Source organism: Parasteatoda tepidariorum, chromosome 6, assembly GCF_043381705.1.
Source record: "Parasteatoda tepidariorum isolate YZ-2023 chromosome 6, CAS_Ptep_4.0, whole genome shotgun sequence".
In the NCBI taxonomy this organism is placed as follows: Eukaryota; Metazoa; Arthropoda; class Arachnida; order Araneae; family Theridiidae; genus Parasteatoda; species Parasteatoda tepidariorum.
Genome location: NC_092209.1, coordinates 79615358 through 79637228, shown reverse-complemented (window position 1 = coordinate 79637228; position 21871 = coordinate 79615358). Strand labels below are relative to the sequence as shown.

General features: G+C 29.2%; 2 protein-coding genes across 8 annotated transcripts in view; both read left to right on the top strand.

The window, feature by feature from the left end:
• The window catches only part of LOC122270034 (uncharacterized), a 44036-nt gene extending 30663 nt beyond the window's left edge, over positions 1–13373 (top strand). For 5 of the 7 annotated variants that reach the window (XR_006225562.2, XR_011637069.1, XR_006225563.2 and 2 more), the window contains exons 2-4: positions 4312–4374; positions 11065–11140; positions 11908–13373. Coding sequence is in view for 1 of the 7 variants with exons in the window: in XM_043045845.2 (XP_042901779.1) it covers positions 4312–4374; positions 11065–11140; positions 11908–11969 (201 nt within the window). In the remaining 6 variants the exon portion in view is untranslated. Of the gene's footprint in view, positions 1–2080; positions 2288–4311; positions 4375–11064; positions 11141–11907 lie in introns of those variants that run through there. The other 2 variants (XR_006225560.2, XR_006225564.2) reach the window with 2 other exon arrangements.
• Positions 13374–16235: 2862 nt separating this feature from the next.
• LOC107446186 (SEC14-like protein 2) overlaps positions 16236–21871 on the top strand; it is a 14746-nt gene continuing 9110 nt past the window's right edge. The window contains exons 1-4 of the mRNA XM_043045855.2: positions 16236–16244; positions 17867–17960; positions 19360–19454; positions 21220–21298. Coding sequence (XP_042901789.2) covers positions 16236–16244; positions 17867–17960; positions 19360–19454; positions 21220–21298 — 277 coding nt within the window. The remainder of the gene's footprint in view (positions 16245–17866; positions 17961–19359; positions 19455–21219; positions 21299–21871) is intronic.

The following is a 21871-nucleotide window of genomic DNA, read 5'->3' as shown; positions in this document are numbered from 1 at the left end:
GGTAGCACAGTTTAACGAGGACCAATACCGCACACCCTCGGTCCCTACGCAGACTGATCCAAGTGGTCACCCACCCGCACACTGACCGCAGCCAGTGATGCTTGACTTCGGTGATCTGCTGGGAACCGTGTCTTAACGATCAGTCCACTGCGGGACTCGTATAAGTTGCATTCTTTGTTTTAAAAAAAATCTTGAACTATTTACTATATTTCCTGACTTATTTATAAAACATTATGGAATACAATTATTTAAAATGAGTAAACTTTTTTTCTATAAAACTAAGCATAACTATGGTAAAATAAGTAGTTTTCACATCGTAAAGTTGTAGTTTTTGTCTTTGAAAAAAGCCCTTGAACTATTTACTATATTTCCTGACTTATTTATAAGACACTATAGAAAACAATTATTTAAAATGCGTTTATATTTTTTGGATAAAAGTATGGAAAAACAAGTATTTTTCACATCGTATAAGTTGCTGTTGTTGCTGTGTTGCATTCTTTGTTTTTAAAAAAATCTTGAACTACTGACTATATTTCCTGACTTATTTATAAGACATTATAGAATACAATTATTTAAAATGAGTAAACTTTTTTTCTATAAAACTAAATAAACCTATGGATAAATAAGTAGTTTTTACATGGTATAAGTTGTAATTTTTGTCCTTAAAAAACTCCTTGAACTACTTACTATATTTCCTGACTTATTCGTAAGACATTATAGAAAACAATTACTATTTAAAATACGGATAAATTTTTTGGATTAAAGTAAATAAAACTACGGAAAAACAAGTAGTTTTCACATCGTATAAATTGTAGTTTTTATCTTTAAAAAAAATCCTTGAACTATTTACTATATTTCCTGACTTATTTATAAGACACTATAAAAAACAATTATTTAAAATGCGTTTATATTTTTTGGATAAAAGTATGGAAAAACAAGTATTTTTCACATCGTATAAGTTGCTGTTGTTGCTGTGTTGCATTCTTTGTTTTTAAAAAAATCTTGAACTACTGACTATATTTCCTGACTTATTTATAAGACATTATAGAATACAATTATTTAAAATGAGTAAACTTTTTTTCTATAAAACTAAATAAAACTATGGAAAAATAAGTAGTTTTTACATGGTATAAGTTGTAATTTTTGTCCTTAAAAAACTCCTTGAACTACTTACTATATTTCCTGACTTATTCGTAAGACATTATAGAAAACAATTACTATTTAAAATACGGATAAATTTTTTGGATTAAAGTAAATAAAACTACGGAAAAACAAGTAGTTTTCACATCGTATAAATTGTAGTTTTTATCTTTAAAAAAAATCCTTGAACTATTTACTATATTTCCTGACTTATTTATAAGACACTATAAAAAACAATTATTTAAAATGCGTTTATATTTTTTGGATAAAAGTATGGAAAAACAAGTATTTTTCACATCGTATAAGTTGCTGTTGTTGCTGTGTTGCATTCTTTGTTTTTAAAAAAATCTTGAACTACTGACTATATTTCCTGACTTATTTATAAGACATTATAGAATACAGTTATTTAAAATGAGTAAACTTTTTTTCTCTAAAACTAAGTATAACTATGAAAAAATAAGTAGTTTTCACATCGTATAAATTGTTGTTTTTGTCTTTAAAAAACTACTTGAACTACTTACTATATTTCCTGACTTATTCATAAGACATTATAGAAAACAATTACTATTTAAAATGCGGATACATTTTTTGGATTAAAGTAAATAAAACTATGGGGAAATAAGTAGTTTCACATCATATAAGTTGTAGTTTCTTGTCTTCAAAAAAATCCTTGAGCTACTACATTTCCTGACTTATTTACATATGAAAAATATTATTTAGGTAGTTTCGGAAGAAGTCAAATATTTAAAAAAAAAATTGCTCCTATTCAAGAGGGAAGACAGTAACTAAAACTTAAACTTCCCACCTAACTTAACGTTGATTAAACTTCTCACGAAGTTTGTATAAATTAAAATAGTATCATATCTATCAGGAAATTTCTAAATGCTTTATCACAATCATAGACGTAGACGTCAGCACTTACGCCTATCGGAAGGTGAGATCCTTACGACCATTAGACGGATTTTAGTTGCATAGGAAAAACGGAAATGCTCTGTAATATTAACGTGCATTCGCTGTTGAAATTTTTTATAAATTCTGCTTTCAACAAGTCTTTTGTATAAGAACTTATATTTTAGAATATATTTGCTTTATAAAAAGTAAGCATAAATTTTTTACTATAAGCTTCCTACGCAGACAGTAAACTTACGTAAGCGATGCTTTTCAAATAATTTATTTTACCAGACTATGTTTTTAATAATCAATAAAGGATTTTCCTTTCTTGCGTATATTTGAAATTTTATTAATAGTATTTGTATTTTCCAATTTAAGAGCAAATAGATTGATAAATAATTTTTTAAACTAATATTGTGAATATAAATTTGGAAAATTATTGATTTAAATTTTGAGTCATTCTAAATCAGTTTCTTATTGAATATTTTAAAAATATTGCTTTGATAATATAAAAATATCAATGTAAAATTCGATCCGTGTTAGCTAATATCAACGCCTACATTTTTAAAGGATTTCCAATTTAAATAAGGTGATAAAAATATCAATATAAAATTCAATTCCTGTCAGCTTGTATTAGCAGCTACGTTTTAAAGGATTTTTAATTTATAAATGATAGTAAAAATATGAAAACAAAATTGAATTCTTGTCAGCTTATATTAGCAACGACGTTTTAAAGGATTTTTAATTTATAAATGATAGTAAAAATATGAAAACAAAATTCAATTCTTGTCAGCTTACATTAGCTTCTACGTTTTAAAGGATTTTTAATTTATAAATGATAGTAAAAATATCAATATAAAATTCAATTCTTGTTAGCTTATATCAGCAGCTACGTTTTAAAGGATTTCGAATTTACAAGATTTAAATTTGCCATCAAGAAATAGATATCAATAAACTGAAATAGTTTAATTTTGTTGCAATTTTTTCGGTAATCTGTACATCTCTGAGATGATCTTAAAATAACTGTCTAAGCAGTTCTGGGGCATGATGCAGAGATCTTTATAAGTATAAATGGTATAAATGCTGAAAGACGCATATGTTAATAAAAATATCTTTTTCTTAATATATGACAAAAATAAAACATTAATATAAATGCTTTGTAATCAAAATCTTTTCTTAACATTCATTACATAATTTTAAAAAAATTAAACATCTTGATATATCTTGTCCCGAAATTACATAATTACATTTCAAAACATAATTTTTGTATTATTAAATATTTCATTTGTAACTGCATAAGATACTAGCAAAATTAAATACGTAAGTAAATGAAGTCATACAATAGTCATAAATACTACTCTAGGCATGCTGATAAAAGGTGCTACGAACTATATCTGACTCAGAAAGAAAAAAAGAATTGATTTCTGGGCAATCTTCTCTCAATAAATCATCCACCTCGTATATGCCTAAATAAGGAAAACCTCTAGTTTGGAACTAAGTTTTGTATTTTTGGAAAAAAGTCGTATGCTTACAAGTTCTACTCCATTGACTGATTTCGTTCAAATTTTTTATATTATCATTTATAATTATTACTTTCAGATTATGTAAAATCTTGTATATCTTACATTTCGAAATTTTTCATCTATTATAAAATAAAATAAAATTCAACAAATAACCATAAAAAATTATTTTTTGTGTGGAATTATCTTTGTACCATAGTAGAATAGATGACCCCATTTTTGGGGTTTACGACTACTAATGTTCAACTCCATAGCCTTGTCATTTTGAACCCAATCCAGAAGACAAGGGAACTCTTAGATCAAGTATTGGGAGAAATTTGCATTCGTGGAGAACTTTTTCAATGAAACTAACACGCATTTGCACGTTTATCTATCATTGTTTTTCTAAAGTCCTAGGTGATTTTTGGGAATTCGATATTTGTAATTTATTCTATTTAAGGTTTTCAGCATTTTTTTTTCCAGTTTTATTTATTTTAGTTAAATATTGTAACAACTTGTCAGTTTTTTTTAATTAATTTGTAACGTATTATAATCAAGTTTTGTGAAAATTTGTCAGTTTCATAATAATTACGATCAAGTTTTAGATACTATTACCGATGAGTTAAAACACTGAGTTAGGGATTATGAGCAGCGATTTTGACTCGTTGTAATTAACAATAAAATCATATTTAAAATTCGCCATCTTTTGAAATAAATTTGCAACATTTGATCAAGAAACAAAAAAAAAACATTTAAAAAAATAATTTTGTTTTTCTTTTAGAAAGATAATATTTGTGTCCTCAAAATGGAGCTATCATTGACTGAAAAGGAAGCCCTGGAAGAAGTAAGTCTCAATATATTGCCTAATGACAAATCTTTATTTACAGGATGTTCCGTAAAGACCGTAATTAATATATATTTTTGAAACATTTTATATTTTATTTTACAACCGTCGTTGAAAAGCCAAACCCAATTTTTCAGTTTACGACTACCAATGTTCTACTCCGTAGCCTTGTCATTTTGAACCCAATCCAGAGGACAAAGGAACTCCTGGATCAAGTATTGGGAGAAATTTTTCCTTCGTGGAGGACTTTTTAATGGAACTAACCGCATTTGCGATACATGGAGAGAAAGATCACTAGAACCTCCCACTGTTAGCCTGACGGCAACGGGAATCTATCCCATGCTCCGTCTACTACTGAGGATATTTCACGTCAGCACTGTGGGCGGTGCAAGCCATGTGAGTAATTCGAATCGACCAGCCATCATCACTGGGATTCGAACCCGGTTCACCTCACTAGAAGGCGGGCGCTCTATCCCTTGAGTCACCACGGCTCCTGATGACACATTGTCAAAAGTGAAATAAAAAAATATATATACACTAAGGGAAGTATGTTGATATTCATGCGAGGGAAAAACACTCTTGAAATCTAATGAATCATTATTGAGGAAGACGGGACTGTAGACATCAAAACCTGTTTGCTTGTCTGATAAAACTTAGTCTTAAGAATTGCCTTGCTACTCCATCCTGTTTCCTCTAGAAGTCAAACAGGTATTTAAATGCATTAACTACGAATTGCTCAATACAGTTTCACAAAAACAGCAGCTTACAATTACTAATATGCATCTTTTCGATTGTTCTGTCGATTTCTCTACCATGCAGATATTAAGTTTATTATTCTAAAGATCGAAATTTCTGTGGAATAAAATAACTGGAAAATCTAGAGAAATTCATAAATTTTTAGCAGAGTGGACATAAGTTAGCACTAAAACTCGAAAAATTTTGGTAGGAACATTACTTAGCTAATCTGCAGATTAACTTGGATATTCCGTTAAAGCGCGGAATCAAGAGTATTCCGTTGCTTGACCATTAACGGTTTCCATTTCATGAAATTTCAAAAGTTCATTTCTCTAATTCTATTAAATTCTTTGTTGACTATAATGATTGGCTTGATTCCTTAGATATCGAAAAATAAATAAAGAGCATAATGTCAGTTCCCACAATTGGGTACTTCAAAAAAAAGAAGATCACGATACCCACACATGTGATCTATGACGTCAGTGCCAGCTGATTAGCAAACTTTTATGTCAAAGTTGAGCTAAGTTTCTCCACACTAGTTAGAATGTTAATTAACGTTGAAAATAAATAAATACAGCACCGTATCACGCATGAAATTTGTTGAAATATAATTTTTTCTCGTCTGGCGCCTTTCATTCAACTTAGATTTATTATTTGTTTATGTCTTTTATTGTTATCGTGATATAATTTTGTTTTGCGTATCTGGCAACTTCGATGCATAATCAGTTTATATTCTGCATGGCTTCGTGCCTGTCTTTGTGTTAAGTAAGAAATATATTGTGAAAGACAATTATTGTGAAAGAATCTTTCTGAACGATTGTATAACGTGTCCCCTGAGAGAATTGATTCTTGAAGGGCTATGCCTTCTTGAAATTGAATGGAAAGTACAGTTGCCAGAATAACCAAATGCCACGTTTAAACAACCAATCAGGAATGATATATTCACACTACGTCACACTTGTAGGTATCCCATTATAACATTATTTTAAGTCATTAAATTCTTTGTATTATTTTTCAAGTGAACGATGATTTATTCTACAAAATAATATGTTGATTGCTCGTCACTTTATTTCTTAGAAAGCAAAAAATAAATAAATAACATTTACGTTCATTTAAGCGTACAAAAACATTACTATTGTTCCGTCTAAGATCTTTTTTTTTTAAAGATTGCCCAGTAAGGTAATCTAGATAGTTTGCTGATTACTTTAATTTGAAAAATGAAATTTAATAATTAATTTTAATTTCTTAATTTGCGAAATGAAACATATTTTAGTCCTTTAACGAATCATTTATGTGAAAGTAAGGTTATCTAGGTAGTTTGCTGATTTCTTTAATTTGAAAAATGAAATTTAATAATTAATTTTTATTTCTTAATTTGAGACATGAAACATTTTTTAGCCTTTTAACGGATCACTTATGTGAAAGTAACATTATCTGGGTAGTTTGCTGATTACTTTAATTTGAAAAATGAAATTTAATAATAAATTTTTATTTCTTAATTTGATACATGAAACATTTTTTAGCCCTTTAACGGATCACTTATGTGAAAGTAAGGTTATCTAGGTAATTTGCTGATTTCCTTAATTTGAAAAATGAAATTTAATAATTAATATTTTTTTCTTAAATTGAGAAATGAAACAGTTTTTTAGCCTTTTAACGGATCACTTATGTGAAAGTAACATTATCTGGGTAGTTTGCTGTTTCTTTAATTTGAAAAATGAAATTTAATAATTCGTTTTTATTTCTTAATTTGAGAAATGAAACATTGTTTTAACCCTTTAACTGATCACTTATGTGAATCTACTTATTACCTAGATAATCTGTAGAACAATTGATTTCTACTTTGTACCAGTAACTGATAAAGAGATAACAGGTCGTATAGGTTCATTTACAAGAAAGTGATGAACACAGATGCAAATAAAAGATTTCGTAATGGCACGTGTGCATTTTTTTTTTTTTTTTTTTTTTGATAAAAATATTACGAGCACGAGAAGTCTCGTTTTTTTCCGCGTGCATCATGGAATTAAAAAAAGAAGAAAAAGGAGTATTGGTGTTCGCGACCAGGGACATGTTAAAAAAAGGGTGGATAGACTTACCTAGATGAGTGAGGCGTTGACCCCAATGCATTCTATTTTACATCGAATAAAATAAAATTCTTCTCGAGACGATAAGTTAAGAGGTTTTTGAGTAGATAATCTTATGATGTAATGTCAGGTACGATAACAGGTGGAATTAAGAAATTTTTATTTTTAGTGTATAAAACTTAAATAACTCTTCGATTCAATGTAAAACCTTTCTATCTACGCTTTTCTTTTTCTACAAAATACAATCGAACCTCGCTAACTCGAACCTCGATTTCACGAATTTTTCGATATCTCGAAGAGAAAAAATTCCCTTCAAATTTCCTATACACTCAATGTTAAGAAAAACTTGATTTCACGAAATTTTTTTTTTCTAATCCCTTGATAACTTGAATTTTTTTCTCCATAAATAGTGTAGATTTTTTTTTCCGAAAATAAAAAAATATTCCAAAAAAAATAAAAAATTTTAAGAATAGAAAACCAATTTTCATAATAATAAACTTTAAAAAAAAATGGACATAGAGGCGTCAGTGGCATGGGATGATGTGTGTCTCTCTACAATAATGAATGGCTTCAAGTAGGCTGGATTCATTAAAGATCACGAAAGTAGTCAAACAATCAATATCGTTAATTCTGCTGAAAACTACACCGAAAATGATTGGGACAGATTGACCGGACTCATGAAACTTGATGACATGGAATTTCATGACTTTGTAAACGTAGATGGTGCAGTAACAGTGTGTGTTCAGTGGCATGACAATGATATCATCGCTCAAACGAAATCTTCTTGTGAACTATCAGAAGAAGAGGATGAGGAAATCGAAGATTTACCACCCAATTATGTAAAATACTGTAAGGAGATTTATTTGAGAGGCAGTCAAATATGTCAGAGAAGACATTTAAAGCTATAGTCCACTTAAAAAGTGTTATAGACAAACTTTCTTAACACATCTCTAAAGCAAACAACAATTGAATCTTTTTTTAAATGAAAGTGTAAAAAGTGTTTTTAGAATACATATGGAATAGTAAATAAGGTCTGTAAAGAGCATTTTTGTTTATTCTACCATCGATAACATGCGATTTTCGATAATTCGAATTTTCGGTATCTCGATTTTTTTTCCCTCTCCCTTCAAGTTCGAGATATCGAGGTTTGACCGTATAAGGAAATCTAAGTACGTAAAAACTCGATATAAAGGCATATTACGAAAAAATGCGAAAAAGATACAAAACAGCGAATTTTTTTTCCCGGTGTTTTTTTTTTTTTTTTTTTTTTTTTTTTTTTTTTTTTTTTTAATGATCAGCCTTCCGACAAAATGTTTTTTAGGGAAATACATTTTTCTGCTGTGAAAAGGTTTGAATGTTTTGTTTATTTCTGACAGTGGTCGGAGAACTACATTATTTTTGTAGTTTAATACAACTAATTTTTATTTTTTCTAACGGCATTCAATGTACCTAAAGTGAGAACAAAATAAAAATTGCAGATTTTTTTTTTAATAACAAGTTTAGTGTCTTGTTTAGACATTATTACTTCAATCAAAATTTACTCTAATCCAGTCTTCTATTACGGAATTATATTTCAAAATTCCACAAACTTGGTGCGGAATTAAAAGAATGCAATGACGTGCATACCCCGCCATGCAATTTAAAAATCAAGGTAAATGACAAAAAATTTAAAATTGAGATTTTTACATATTTGGCATCTTAGTACGGTAAGCTACATATTGCAAAAAAAAAAATATATATATATATATATATATTTTATTATTCTTTGCATATTTTTTTCCCCGTAATGTGTCTGGAGAAAGAAAATGTTTTCTCATTTAAAAAATAATGATTACTTAGTATTTATAATTGATTTGCCTTTGTTAATATTTTGTGTGTTGTATTTGTTATATAAATTTTTCTTTTCACTATTAGTACCAAGGTGTCTATTAAAATTAGCCACTTATTGTGCTTGGAATGAATTTTATTAAATATTGGTAATTAGTTGTACCCATTTTTTTTGTCTGCTACTGCTGGGTTGTCCCACAAACTTGGTGACTATTTGACTGCAGGTACCAAGTCAAAATCTTTCCNAAAAAATACTACCCTATTAAATTATATGTGTATCAAAACAAACTAAAAAAATATTTATAGAAAAACAATACTTTTATGACTTCTATTATTTTTATGCTAGTGAGAACCAAAACAATATGGAAATGAATGAGGGAAAACTGGATCCTAACACGTGATTTTCCGGACAAAAAAAATGTACCGTTAAACGTTTAACGCAACCTTGTTGGAAGTCGCATAAGAAGTATAACTTCAAAAAAAAAAAAAAAACATTTCAAAAATAAATTTTGTTTTATTATTTTTTTGAAATTCTATTTTAGCGTTCATAGCATTAGGAATAGAAAGAAAATAGTCGTCAAACTAACTTTTCTAAGAATCAATCGTGAAGCACTTAAGTTGTTTTTTGAATTGCGCGTTAGTACACAGCGTATTGGACTAACGCGCACAGTTAGTACACAGCGTATTGGACACAGCGTTAGTACACAGGTCGTTAGAACACAAGTAGTATTGGAACGCAGGGCAAAGAGTCCTATTACAAATTTTGCGAAAAACGGGAAAGGATCAGATGTTTATTTAATAAAAAAAAAATTACCAATTTATTTCTGAAAAGGTCACTGTTACTGAAAACGTGTTAAAAATTGCGAGAAAAAAAATACTTAAGATTCAATATATTAAAAAACGAGGCAAAACGCGGAAGGGAGAGAGTTATGGGACAAACGCTTCAAATTTTGGTACTTAGCTACGGTCCAGCACAGTAACTACAAATTACAATAAAATACCTAAGCAAATAATAAATCTAAGCTAAGTAAAAGACATATACGAAAAAGAATTATATTTCAACAAATTTGAGAAGCGATACGGCTCTGTATTAATTAATTTCACGTTAATTAGCACTCTAACAAATGTGTTGAATCTTAGCTCAACATTAACACGCCATTTTGCTTATAACTATCAGCTGGCGCTGAGACGGTTCCCAGCAGATCACCGAAGTCAAGCATCACTGGCTGCGGTCAGTGTGCGAGTGGGTGACCACTTGGATCAGCCTGCGTAGGGAGCGAGGGTGTGCGGTATTGGTCCTCGTTAAACTGTTCTACCGTAAAGTGCTCGAATGCGCGTGCAGGTCGCCGGGCTACCGAAGTGGGGGTGCCATCCCCTCTTCAGAGGATCAAAATTGTGATGGCATGTCTTCGGATCATCCTCAGGGATGTTTCCCAGACCGTCGCCAATAGCCCATCGTGCAGCTCTAGTGCGACGTAAATGAACAACAACAACTGTTCAAAATAATATGAAAATATGTCGATTACAATTTTTAGTCCTTTTTGCTATTTTATCATTAAATAAAAGCATTGCGAAACTAGCTAGTTATAACCCAATTTCATCAGTTATTATGAATTATCGATACGACGTATTTTTACTGTCGTTAAAAAACAGAATAAAATCTGATACAACAAAGATTTGAAACATACACGCATTTAACGCATTATTTATAAACGCAACGTACGAAATGAGTTTTTTAATGCTTTATTGTGCCAAAGTGAATCCACAAGAAAGTTTGAAATAGAAGGAAAAGAAGTCTTTAGCGTTTTTACACGCACTTTTCTTTTTGTCAATTTTCAGGAAAAAATTAGAAAAATAATCAAAATTATCAACTTGGAGGACAAGCACTCAAAAATTTTAATAATCATTAACACTGAAGAAAGTTTGTTTTTACAAAGGCACACATTTATTGCATTATTTATAAATATTATTTTTAAAAAGAAAAAATATTTCTAAACTTGACAGCATTATTGATGATGACATTTTGTTTCCTCTTTTATTACAGATTAAAAGAAGGTTGGACAGAGAATTGACGCCTAAGCTCAGAGCTGACGAGAGCTTATATCTTAGATTTTTACGAGGTATTCATAAAATAACTGTTTATTTATTAATTCAAAGTCATCGTGGAATAGTAGTTGTTTAAGAATTATATCATATTACTATTTGCATTTTTTCCCCAATAGTTTTTTCCTCGAGTAGATAAAAAAGAATTTATTTGTTGAAAGTTAAAAAAAATATGTTGTTTAACACTCTTCGCGAAGCTGTAAATAAAAGGAAACTCCATTTTCGTTGTTCAAAAAAAATTTAATCGTTTATTTGATGATATAGGAAGTGAATAAAAGATAAGAACAAGAAGCAACTTGATAAATCCGCTTATTAGTAAATAAAAGAGGCGATTTTTTTTTTAAAGAAAAATTTCTTAAAACACTAAAATAAATACTATTAAAAATATCCAGAGATATTAATAAACCATTCCCTAGTTTTTATGTATCATGGGTTTGTCCAGGCCAAATTTACTACCGTTTAGAGGTACCTACACAAATTCAACTTTCACAAAATACTTTTTCTTAAAATTTTATTTTCGTATCCTGTAAGAAACGATAAATCCGTATTTTTACCATAATTTTGTGTTGATTTTTAATATAATTTTTAATTTTCACAAATTATGTCTAAATTTACACAAAATAGGTAACTTTCAGAAAAACCTAGACAGACCGCTGTGTTTATTCTTTTTTCATTGTAAATATTTTTAATTATATTTAATTTTTAAACAAATTACGATGACATTAAAATGCTTTATTTTATATAATATAAAGAATGATCTAATGTGAATTAATTATTTTGATAGCTCGAGATTTCAAAGTTAATCTAGCAGAAGATATGTTGCGCAAAGTAAGTAATATTATATGAAGTTATTTACATGGTTATACATTTGCTGAAGGGCTCTTAAAATATAGCGTAAGCATATTTTTAACAATTTTGGTCTCTTCACTTATCGGCAAAAATGAGCAAATCACCCTCTCGTAAGACAAAGTACGCACCCGCCCCTATATTTTGCTTTTGAATTTTGACTTCAGTGATGATCTAATTTTGGAATTAAATTCAAATTGGAGAAAGAACTTTACTTATTACAAATTTTTCGGTTAATTTTATAAAATTTGAGTACTTTTAAGAACCTTTGTGCTCGAAATTCTTGACCTCCAAAATTTCAAATTTATCCGTTGCTCTTGTCATTTTTCGCTAACTTTTTTTATTTTGCTATATACGTCCACATTACTGACATCAGTCCTCCCTTTGCTGGGTGCTTATAGTTTGTCTAAAGCAAGAACTCCCCTAGCCATTCGTCTGAACCCATGGCGGTGGCTATGGTAACGAGGTGTAACTATCTCAAGTAGGGGTGCGGGTTCATTGTTTAGGGCAGGTTTTGGCTCGTGTTGACGAGAGAAATGGAATCTTTTTCTTCAGTCTACTGTGCTAGCCCTAGAGTGCACTGTGGGCCAGAAGACCATAATCTTTGGCCAAAAGTCAAAAATTAAATTTTCAACTAAAATATGTGTAGTTTGTTTTAATATAGCCCAAATTAGGTATTCATAATCATTCCAAACATTATAATTTACTTTTTGGACTGACAAGAGTACAATGTAATGAAAAATATGTTTAAAAAAGTTTTTTTAATGTTACTTTTAAATTTTTATTTCAGAAATATATATAAGAATTTCACCTTACTGTTACATTTTTATCAGAATAATTAGTCTGAAATTATAGTACAATTTTTCAATTTGTTGGATTAGTTAATACTCTTGACAAACTTATAGTTTATATCTTATCATTTGACATTTTACAATGTTTGAATGCCTTTCGAAACTTAGTTCCAAAAAAATCCACGAGGTAATTAGCTAAACTTTTTTTGTTGTCTTCTTTGATGTTTCTTCCTTCGAAAAAACCTGCTCCATTTTGCCCGTATTGCAAAGGTGGACTAAATATATCGAAAAACAAAAATTATGTTTTTTTTTTCATGTTTTCGCGTCATTTTGTAATATTACTTGTGGAAATATAATTTGCTTTTCATTTTTAATCTAAAATTACGAAAATTATTATATTTTCATTGCTATATTTAATTATTTAAACGTACTATATAATTTTTTTTCTTTTTGCTCGCCGTATTTCATCCGCCATTTTGTTTTTTGGGGTATTTTTAGTGCCTTTCTAAATTTCAACTAGGAATTCAATTTACCTGCACATAAAAACAAAAAAATTTTGAAATAAATTTTATCGATAAATTTTTAATCGATAAATTCGTCAATGCGAGTCATCAAGTGCAAATAAATTTAACTGTTTTTTTTATTTTATATATNATGAAAATAAATTATGAGATGATAACTTAGGATTACGCAACGGAGAAGTTCTCATCTATTATTTTGCTTGAATTTTAATACTGAAAAGAAAATATTAAAATATGCAAATGAAAATAAATTATGAGATGATAACTTAGGATTACGCAACGGAGAAGTTCTCATCTATTATTTTGCTTGAATTTTAATACTGAAAAGAAAATATTAAAATATGCAAATGAAAATAAATTATGAGATGATAACTTAGGATTACGCAACGGAGAAGTTCTCATCTATTATTTTGCTTGAATTTTAATACTGAAAAGAAAATATTAAAATATGCAAATGAAAATAAATTATGAGATGATAACTTAGGATTACGCAACGGAGAAGTTCTCATCTATTATTTTGCTTGAATTTTAATACTGAAAAGAAAATATTAAAATATGCAAATGAAAATAAATTATGAGATGATAACTTAGGATTACGCAACGGAGAAGTTCTCATCTATTATTTTGCTTGAATTTTAATACTGAAAAGAAAATATTAAAATATGCAAATGAAAATAAATTATGAGATGATAACTTAGGATTACGCAACGGAGAAGTTCTCATCTATTATTTTGCTTGAATTTTAATACTGAAAAGAAAATATTAAAATATGCAAATGAAAATAAATTATGAGATGATAACTTAGGATTACGCAACGGAGAAGTTCTCATCTATTATTTTGCTTGAATTTTAATACTGAAAAGAAAATATTAAAATATGCAAATGAAAATAAATTATGAGATGATAACTTAGGATTACGCAACGGAGAAGTTCTCATCTATTATTTTGCTTGAATTTTAATACTGAAAAGAAAATATTAAAATATGCAAATGAAAATAAATTATGAGATGATAACTTAGGATTACGCAACGGAGAAGTTCTCATCTATTATTTTGCTTGAATTTTAATACTGAAAAGAAAATATTAAAATATGCAAATGAAAATAAATTATGAGATGATAACTTAGGATTACGCAACGGAGAAGTTCTCATCTATTATTTTGCTTGAATTTTAATACTGAAAAGAAAATATTAAAATATGCAAATGAAAATAAATTATGAGATGATAACTTAGGATTACGCAACGGAGAAGTTCTCATCTATTATTTTGCTTGAATTTTAATACTGAAAAGAAAATATTAAAATATGCAAATGAAAATAAATTATGAGATGATAACTTAGGATTACGCAACGGAGAAGTTCTCATCTATTATTTTGCTTGAATTTTAATACTGAAAAGAAAATATTAAAATATGCAAATGAAAATAAATTATGAGATGATAACTTAGGATTACGCAACGGAGAAGTTCTCATCTATTATTTTGCTTGAATTTTAATACTGAAAAGAAAATATTAAAATATGCAAATGAAAATAAATTATGAGATGATAACTTAGGATTACGCAACGGAGAAGTTCTCATCTATTATTTTGCTTGAATTTTAATACTGAAAAGAAAATATTAAAATATGCAAATGAAAATAAATTATGAGATGATAACTTAGGATTACGCAACGGAGAAGTTCTCATCTATTATTTTGCTTGAATTTTAATACTGAAAAGAAAATATTAAAATATGCAAATGAAAATAAATTATGAGATGATAACTTAGGATTACGCAACGGAGAAGTTCTCATCTATTATTTTGCTTGAATTTTAATACTGAAAAGAAAATATTAAAATATGCAAATGAAAATAAATTATGAGATGATAACTTAGGATTACGCAACGGAGAAGTTCTCATCTATTATTTTGCTTGAATTTTAATACTGAAAAGAAAATATTAAAATATGCAAATGAAAATAAATTATGAGATGATAACTTAGGATTACGCAACGGAGAAGTTCTCATCTATTATTTTGCTTGAATTTTAATACTGAAAAGAAAATATTAAAATATGCAAATGAAAATAAATTATGAGATGATAACTTAGGATTACGCAACGGAGAAGTTCTCATCTATTATTTTGCTTGAATTTTAATACTGAAAAGAAAATATTAAAATATGCAAATGAAAATAAATTATGAGATGATAACGTAGGATTACGCAACGGAGAAGTTCTCATCTAATATTTTGCTTGAATTTTAATACTGAAAAGAAAATATTAAAATATGCAAATGAAAATAAATTATGAGATGATAACTTAGGATTACGCAACGGAGAAGTTCTCATCTAATATTTTGCTTGAATTTTAATACTGAAAAGAAAATATTAAAATATGCGAATGAAAATAAATTATGAGATGATAACTTAGGATTACGCAACGGAGAAGTTCTCATCCAATATTTTGCTTGAATTTTAATACTGAAAAGAAAATGTTAAAATATGCAAATGAAAATAAATTATGAGATGATAACTTAAGATTGCGCAACGGAGAAGTTCTCATCTAATATTTTGCTTGAATTTTAATACTGAAAAGAAAATATTAAAATATGCGAATGAAAATAAATTATGAGATGATAACTTAGGATTACGCAACGGAGAAGTTATCATCTAATATTTTGTTTGAATTTTAATATTTTGAAGTATTTTTTTTTCAGCAATTAAAACGTCAGGACTTACTCTAGGTCTGAACTCACTTTTTCTTTCCTTTAAATTTTTAATGAAGAAGAATTTGCAAGGAAAATTTTCTTCCTCGGTATGGCGTCCTCTTAACATATCAAAGTATACCCTTTGTAAATAGAGCGAGCTTTTCAAGGTTATGCTGTTTCTCTAAGCACCGTTACCATAGTTTCGGCTAAACTTACTCTCTCCCCACGACCCGACTTGTCAAAACAACGAAAAAGGAGAGGGGGGAAATGTGGAGAGTGAGAAAATCACGTAACCTTGAGAAACCAATTCTATTTTACGAAGAATATAGTCGCAAGAGACGGGTGATTTGAGGGAATATTTTCAAAAGGCGTGACGTCACGAAACGTCGTAACAAATCAATTTCTTACTTGACTTGTATTTGAACAATTCAATTATAACAACATAAAAATTTTGACAACATAAAAAAAAATTTTTTCACTTGTTCTAATTTAACAATTTTAAAAGCAATTTCAACTCATACTTTATACATAAATATTGTTATTATTCTATTCTGAATCCTTGTCAAAAAATTATGCTCATGGGAATTCTTTTAGAGAAAAATAAACTTTTATCTAAATCTGATAAATTACTATTGAAGAAAACGAGATTAAAATCATCAAAACCGAAAATGTTTCTAATGTAACTACCGTTTTAGTAATAAATATAATAAACCACTTTTAACCACTATTTTTTTTTCGGTTCTAGTATCAATAGTGTTCTTTTATTTTTTAAAAATTTTTGACCATGTTTTGAAAATATTTTCTATTAATAAAGAAAATCTTCAATTTGTATCTCTACAATGTAGACAAAGTTCATTGACTTAAGTTTGAAAAAAATTCTCAGATTTAATATCTGAGAGAGTTAAAACAGTTTTTAGATACTTTTACACGAATAAAATAATAGGTTGATTTTCAATTAATTTATAACTTTTAACTATATTTTTTGACCATTTTTTGGTTTTAAAAAAAATTTATATTAATAAAGGAAATCTTGAATTTGTATCTACAATTTAGACAAAGTTAATTGACTTAAGTTAGAGAGTTAAAACAGTTTTTGCGAACTTTTACACAAATAAAATAATAGGTTGATTTTCAATGAATTTATAATTTTCAACTATATTTTTTGACCATGTTTTGGTTCTAAAAAAAATTCTATTTATAAAGAAAATCTTGAATTTGTATCACTACAATTTAGACAAAGTTCATTGATTTAAGTTAGAGAGTTAAAACAGTTTTTGTGTACTTTTACACAAATAAAATAATAGGTTCATTTCTAATTAATTTATAATTTTTAAATATATTTTTTGACCATGCTTTGGTTTAAAAAAAATTTCTATAAATAAAGAAAATCTTGAATTTGTATCTCTAATATTTAGACAAAGTTCATTGTTTTAAGTTAGAGAGTTAAGACAGTTTTTGCGTACTTTTACACAAATAAAATAATAGGTTGATTTTTAATTAATTTATAATTTTTAAATATATTTTTTGACCATGTTTTGGTTTTAGAAAAAATTCTATGAATAAAGAAAATCTTGAATTTGTATCTCTACAATTTAGACAAAATTCATTGATTTAAGTTAGAGAGTTAAAACAGTTTTTGTGTACTTTTACACAAATAAAATAATAGGTTGATATTTAATTTTTAACTATATTTTTTGACCATGTTTTAAATTAAAAAATATTTCTATTAATAAAGAAAATCTTGAATTTGTATCTCTACAATTTAGACAAGGTTCATTGATTTAAGTTAGAGAGTTAAGACAGTTTTTATGTACTTTTATGCAAATAAAATAATAGCTTGATTTTCAATGAAACCTATCTTTATTTTATGTTATTCATTAAATGTTTTCCTTTTACAGGTAACTGAGGAGTACTTGCCTCTGTCAAGAATCGGATTTGATAAAGAGGGACATCCTGTACGATTTTTCCATTTTGGTCCTGCTGACAGTAAAGGTTCGTCATTAAAAATGTCACATGTTCAAATAACTTAATCTGCTTTGACGCGTTTGCACCAAATCTCCATTGCAATACGTATTACGTGCATACTCGTGGTGTGAAATTTAAAAAAAAAACACTCAAAATTGTATTTCCTTTATACTACCAACAGAACTGTTAAATATTTTATGCTGTGTGACTGTGACAGGGGGCTGCTCATGGACCAAAGTAAATTCCATATAGTTTGTCTAAAATAAGAACTCCTCCAGATATTCGTCTGAACCTGTGGCGGTGACTATGGTAACGAGGTATGACTATTTCAAGTAGGGGTGCGTGGTCACTGTTTTGGAGTGGTTCCGGTAAAAGGGAATCTCTTTCTTCAGTTTATGGTGTTAGTCCTAGAGTGAAGACACCCTCCTTAAAATGCGCCATTCTTGTTTCCATAGCACCAGACGGCCTCAGACTTTGTGGCGTGAGGAGTTCTTAGCTTAGACAGACTATACCTAAGCCGTAACTTGGACGGCGAGCGTCTTGGTTTACGGAAAATTTGCATAAACAATTAGCAGGGCCAGTGGTCGGAAGTAGTACGCTACAAGTAGCAAAACTACAGCAGCTGCTAGTTTTTCTCGTAGTTTGTTGAGTAGTGTACAACTTTTTTTAAAAAAAGCAAAAAAAAACGAAAGTAGTGTAGTGAATACACGCGTGATAAGAAAAAGAACAATTGTTGCCATTCCTTGTAACTACTTTTAACGTTAGTGTAGTAACGATGCACGGTTCAAACGAGACTAATTTTTCGAACGTGATTGGTCCAAACCTTCTCGGGTCCGTCAAAGGACGCGATGAGAATACCCCTGTAGCCGAGCGTTAAGAAAAATTATGTACTACTAATATTTAAACAAGTCATTGCGAATAATGGCTGATAGCCACACCTTCAACAAATGTAAATGTGCCCTCATGAAACTTTGATGGTATTATATGGTAACATATGGTAACATATTTTCTCTGTAATTATCGATGTCTTTTATTTCTTAAAGAAAATAAAAGAGCATTTAGCACTTAACAAGACAGCAAACATCCGATAATCTAGCATTTAAATTAAATATTAGTTGTCGAGAAAGACGTAAGAAAGTTAAAAGAACAAATTTACTAAAAAATTGTTTAGAATAACAATCTGACTCGTGTAAACATGAACAAATATTTCTGAATGCTTAAATAAGCTTTTTTTTCTTTTAAGTTTCTAAACGTTTTGAACATGGTTGTAAATTAAGTTCTCCGGCAAAGTTCGTCTCCAAAATGAGTGTGGATTTTTTCAAATTAAATTCCGTAATAGAAGACTACATTAGAGTAAATTTGATTGAAGTAATCATGCCTAAACAGAAAAAAATCTGCAGTTTGTGTATTTTTGTTCTCATTTCAGGTATATTGAAATCCGCTAAAAAAAATGACGTCATTAAAACTATCATTTCATGGTTTGAAGACGATGTTAGAGTCATGAAAGAACAAAGTAAAAAAGTAAGTGACTGTTAATCTTATAAAATGAGCACTCTTTCAAATACTGACAAAAGAGTAGCTTTTTAAGAGTGCCACTGACTGTTGCCCTATCTTAAAAAATGAGTTCAGATAGTTCTTTAAAGTTTTAAATACTGAAAAATATTTTTTTTTAATTAAATGGTTTGCATTTGATTTGAGAAATTATGGATATGCTTTCAGTTATATGGAATTTTTGAAAACACATGCAAGAAATAATTTTAAAACAGTATTAGAATAAAGTAAAAATTGGGAATAAAAATAAGCTGGATCACCTTAAAAAACACCATTCTTTTATACTTTCCGTTGTTATTTAACCTTTTCACCGGCTATTCCAAGGTTAAGCAGGTTTAAATATTACTGCTTGTATTTTAAATTTTTTTCACGCGTTGTTGCAATTGAAAAGGTGCAGATGATTCTAATTTTAAAAAATATCTGACGATATCACCAAAAACGTATAATTAAATGTTAAAAAATTTCGTTCTATTTTTATCTAATAGTTTCGAATTTTCTCCTCTGAACAAATATATTTTACTGACTAAAATAGTTTAAAATAAGCTGCTGCAATTGAAAAAAATAGTAAAGAATTTATTATTTTAAGAAAGTAGATAGAAAAAATTGCAGCCCTAAATAAACGAGGAAAACAATGTCTTCGAAACATCGTTTACTACATTTTAGTAAACGATGTTTCGATGTAAGTGACCCACTCGCTTACTGACAGCAGCCAGAGATGCTCGACTTCAATGTTCCACTGGGAACCGTGTCTTTACGATCAGTCCACTAAGGGACTAATAATAATAAAAAATGAACAAAACAAACAAAGCACATCCAGTTTAGCAAGGTTAAGTATTTCAGCCCATTATGGATCAGGGAGTCGTTGAATTAGGGCATAATAGGGAGTACAGTAGAAGTCCATTAGTCCGGCATCCAACAGTCCGGAATGTCCGATAGTCCGGCATCGCTCCGGAAAATTTTAAAATTTTTTGTTTTCTCCAAAAGTGTGTCTTTAAAGCAAATAAAAACGCTCGAGAGCTATTCGGAAGTTTTCGGGGTAGTTCGAGATCATCCGGAAGAGCTCGGTACTAAAGCCATCCATCTTTTGGACAATTGCAAAGCCCACCCGCCAGTAGATGAGTCAGTTTCTGGAAATATTGTTGCTACTCTCCTCCCACCTAACGTAACATCTTTGATTCAACCCATAGGTTATTCAAAATCTTAAATGCTTTTATAGAAGATCTTTTATTCAAGGCCTGTTAAATGCCGACTGTGAAGTGACTGATTTTCAAAAAAAGTTTGCAGTAAAAGATGCCGTCTATGCTATTGCACTGTCTTGGAACCAGGTAAAAAATACAACACTCCAAAAATGCCAAAAGTCAAGAAAACAAAAAGACATTCGTGACTTTTTTAAAACTAAGTGAAATATGTTTTACAGTACGTGTACATACATTATATGAAATGTAAAATAAACTTTGTTGTATGTATTTGCTAGTTTAATTATTAACCTAATTGTTCGTATAATTACCGCCCGATAGACCGGAATTTTCGGTAGTCCGGCACCGAGCCGGTCCCGAACGTGCCGGATTATCGGACTTCTACTGTATTTCCCAAACAACCCATCGATTTACAAGAGAATCAGACCTTCAGCTGAGAGATACACTCCAGAGAATTTTATATTTAAGAATGATTTGATACTTCTTACAATAATGAGTCACATTATTATAGTTGTAAAAATATCTTCTTTTTTTTGCAGCTAGGAAAGCCAGTTCAACGATGGACATACATAATAGATTTTCAATCTTACACTTTCGCACAAGCAACCCATAAACCTTGTAAATATGTTTAATATTTTTTGTTATAATTCGGTACTGCATTTATAAAATGATGAGCACTGAGATAAGTAGAAGTTCGTCTACATTTTAATCAGTGCTTCCAAATTATCGTAATGTGCGGTTAATTATGAATATCGAAAATTGCATTTAAATAGACCCAAATTGAATTGTTTTCTCGCCAGTTTTGTTGCCAAATTAGCATATGATTATAGAACAGCCATTCCATGGCCTGCTTGGATGTAAATTTCGACAATGGCTATTAAAAAAACATTAATATAATTTAGATGAATAAAAGTAGTGATTAAAATCCTCATGAACAGCCTGCTCATACTCATAACAGGAAGGGATGCCTAGAGTAGAACGATGGCATGTTTAATCGGTTGTTATGCAATTCTCAATCTCAATCCTTATAATATACTTTACCTTCCCCACCGCCTGTATACATAACCAGGGGCATAGAAGAAAGAATGAGCAGTATAATATGTAAACACACACACACACACATATATATACATATATATATATGTTTTTTGAGACAAGAGCCTCTCTGTGGCCCAGGCTAGAGTGCAGCGG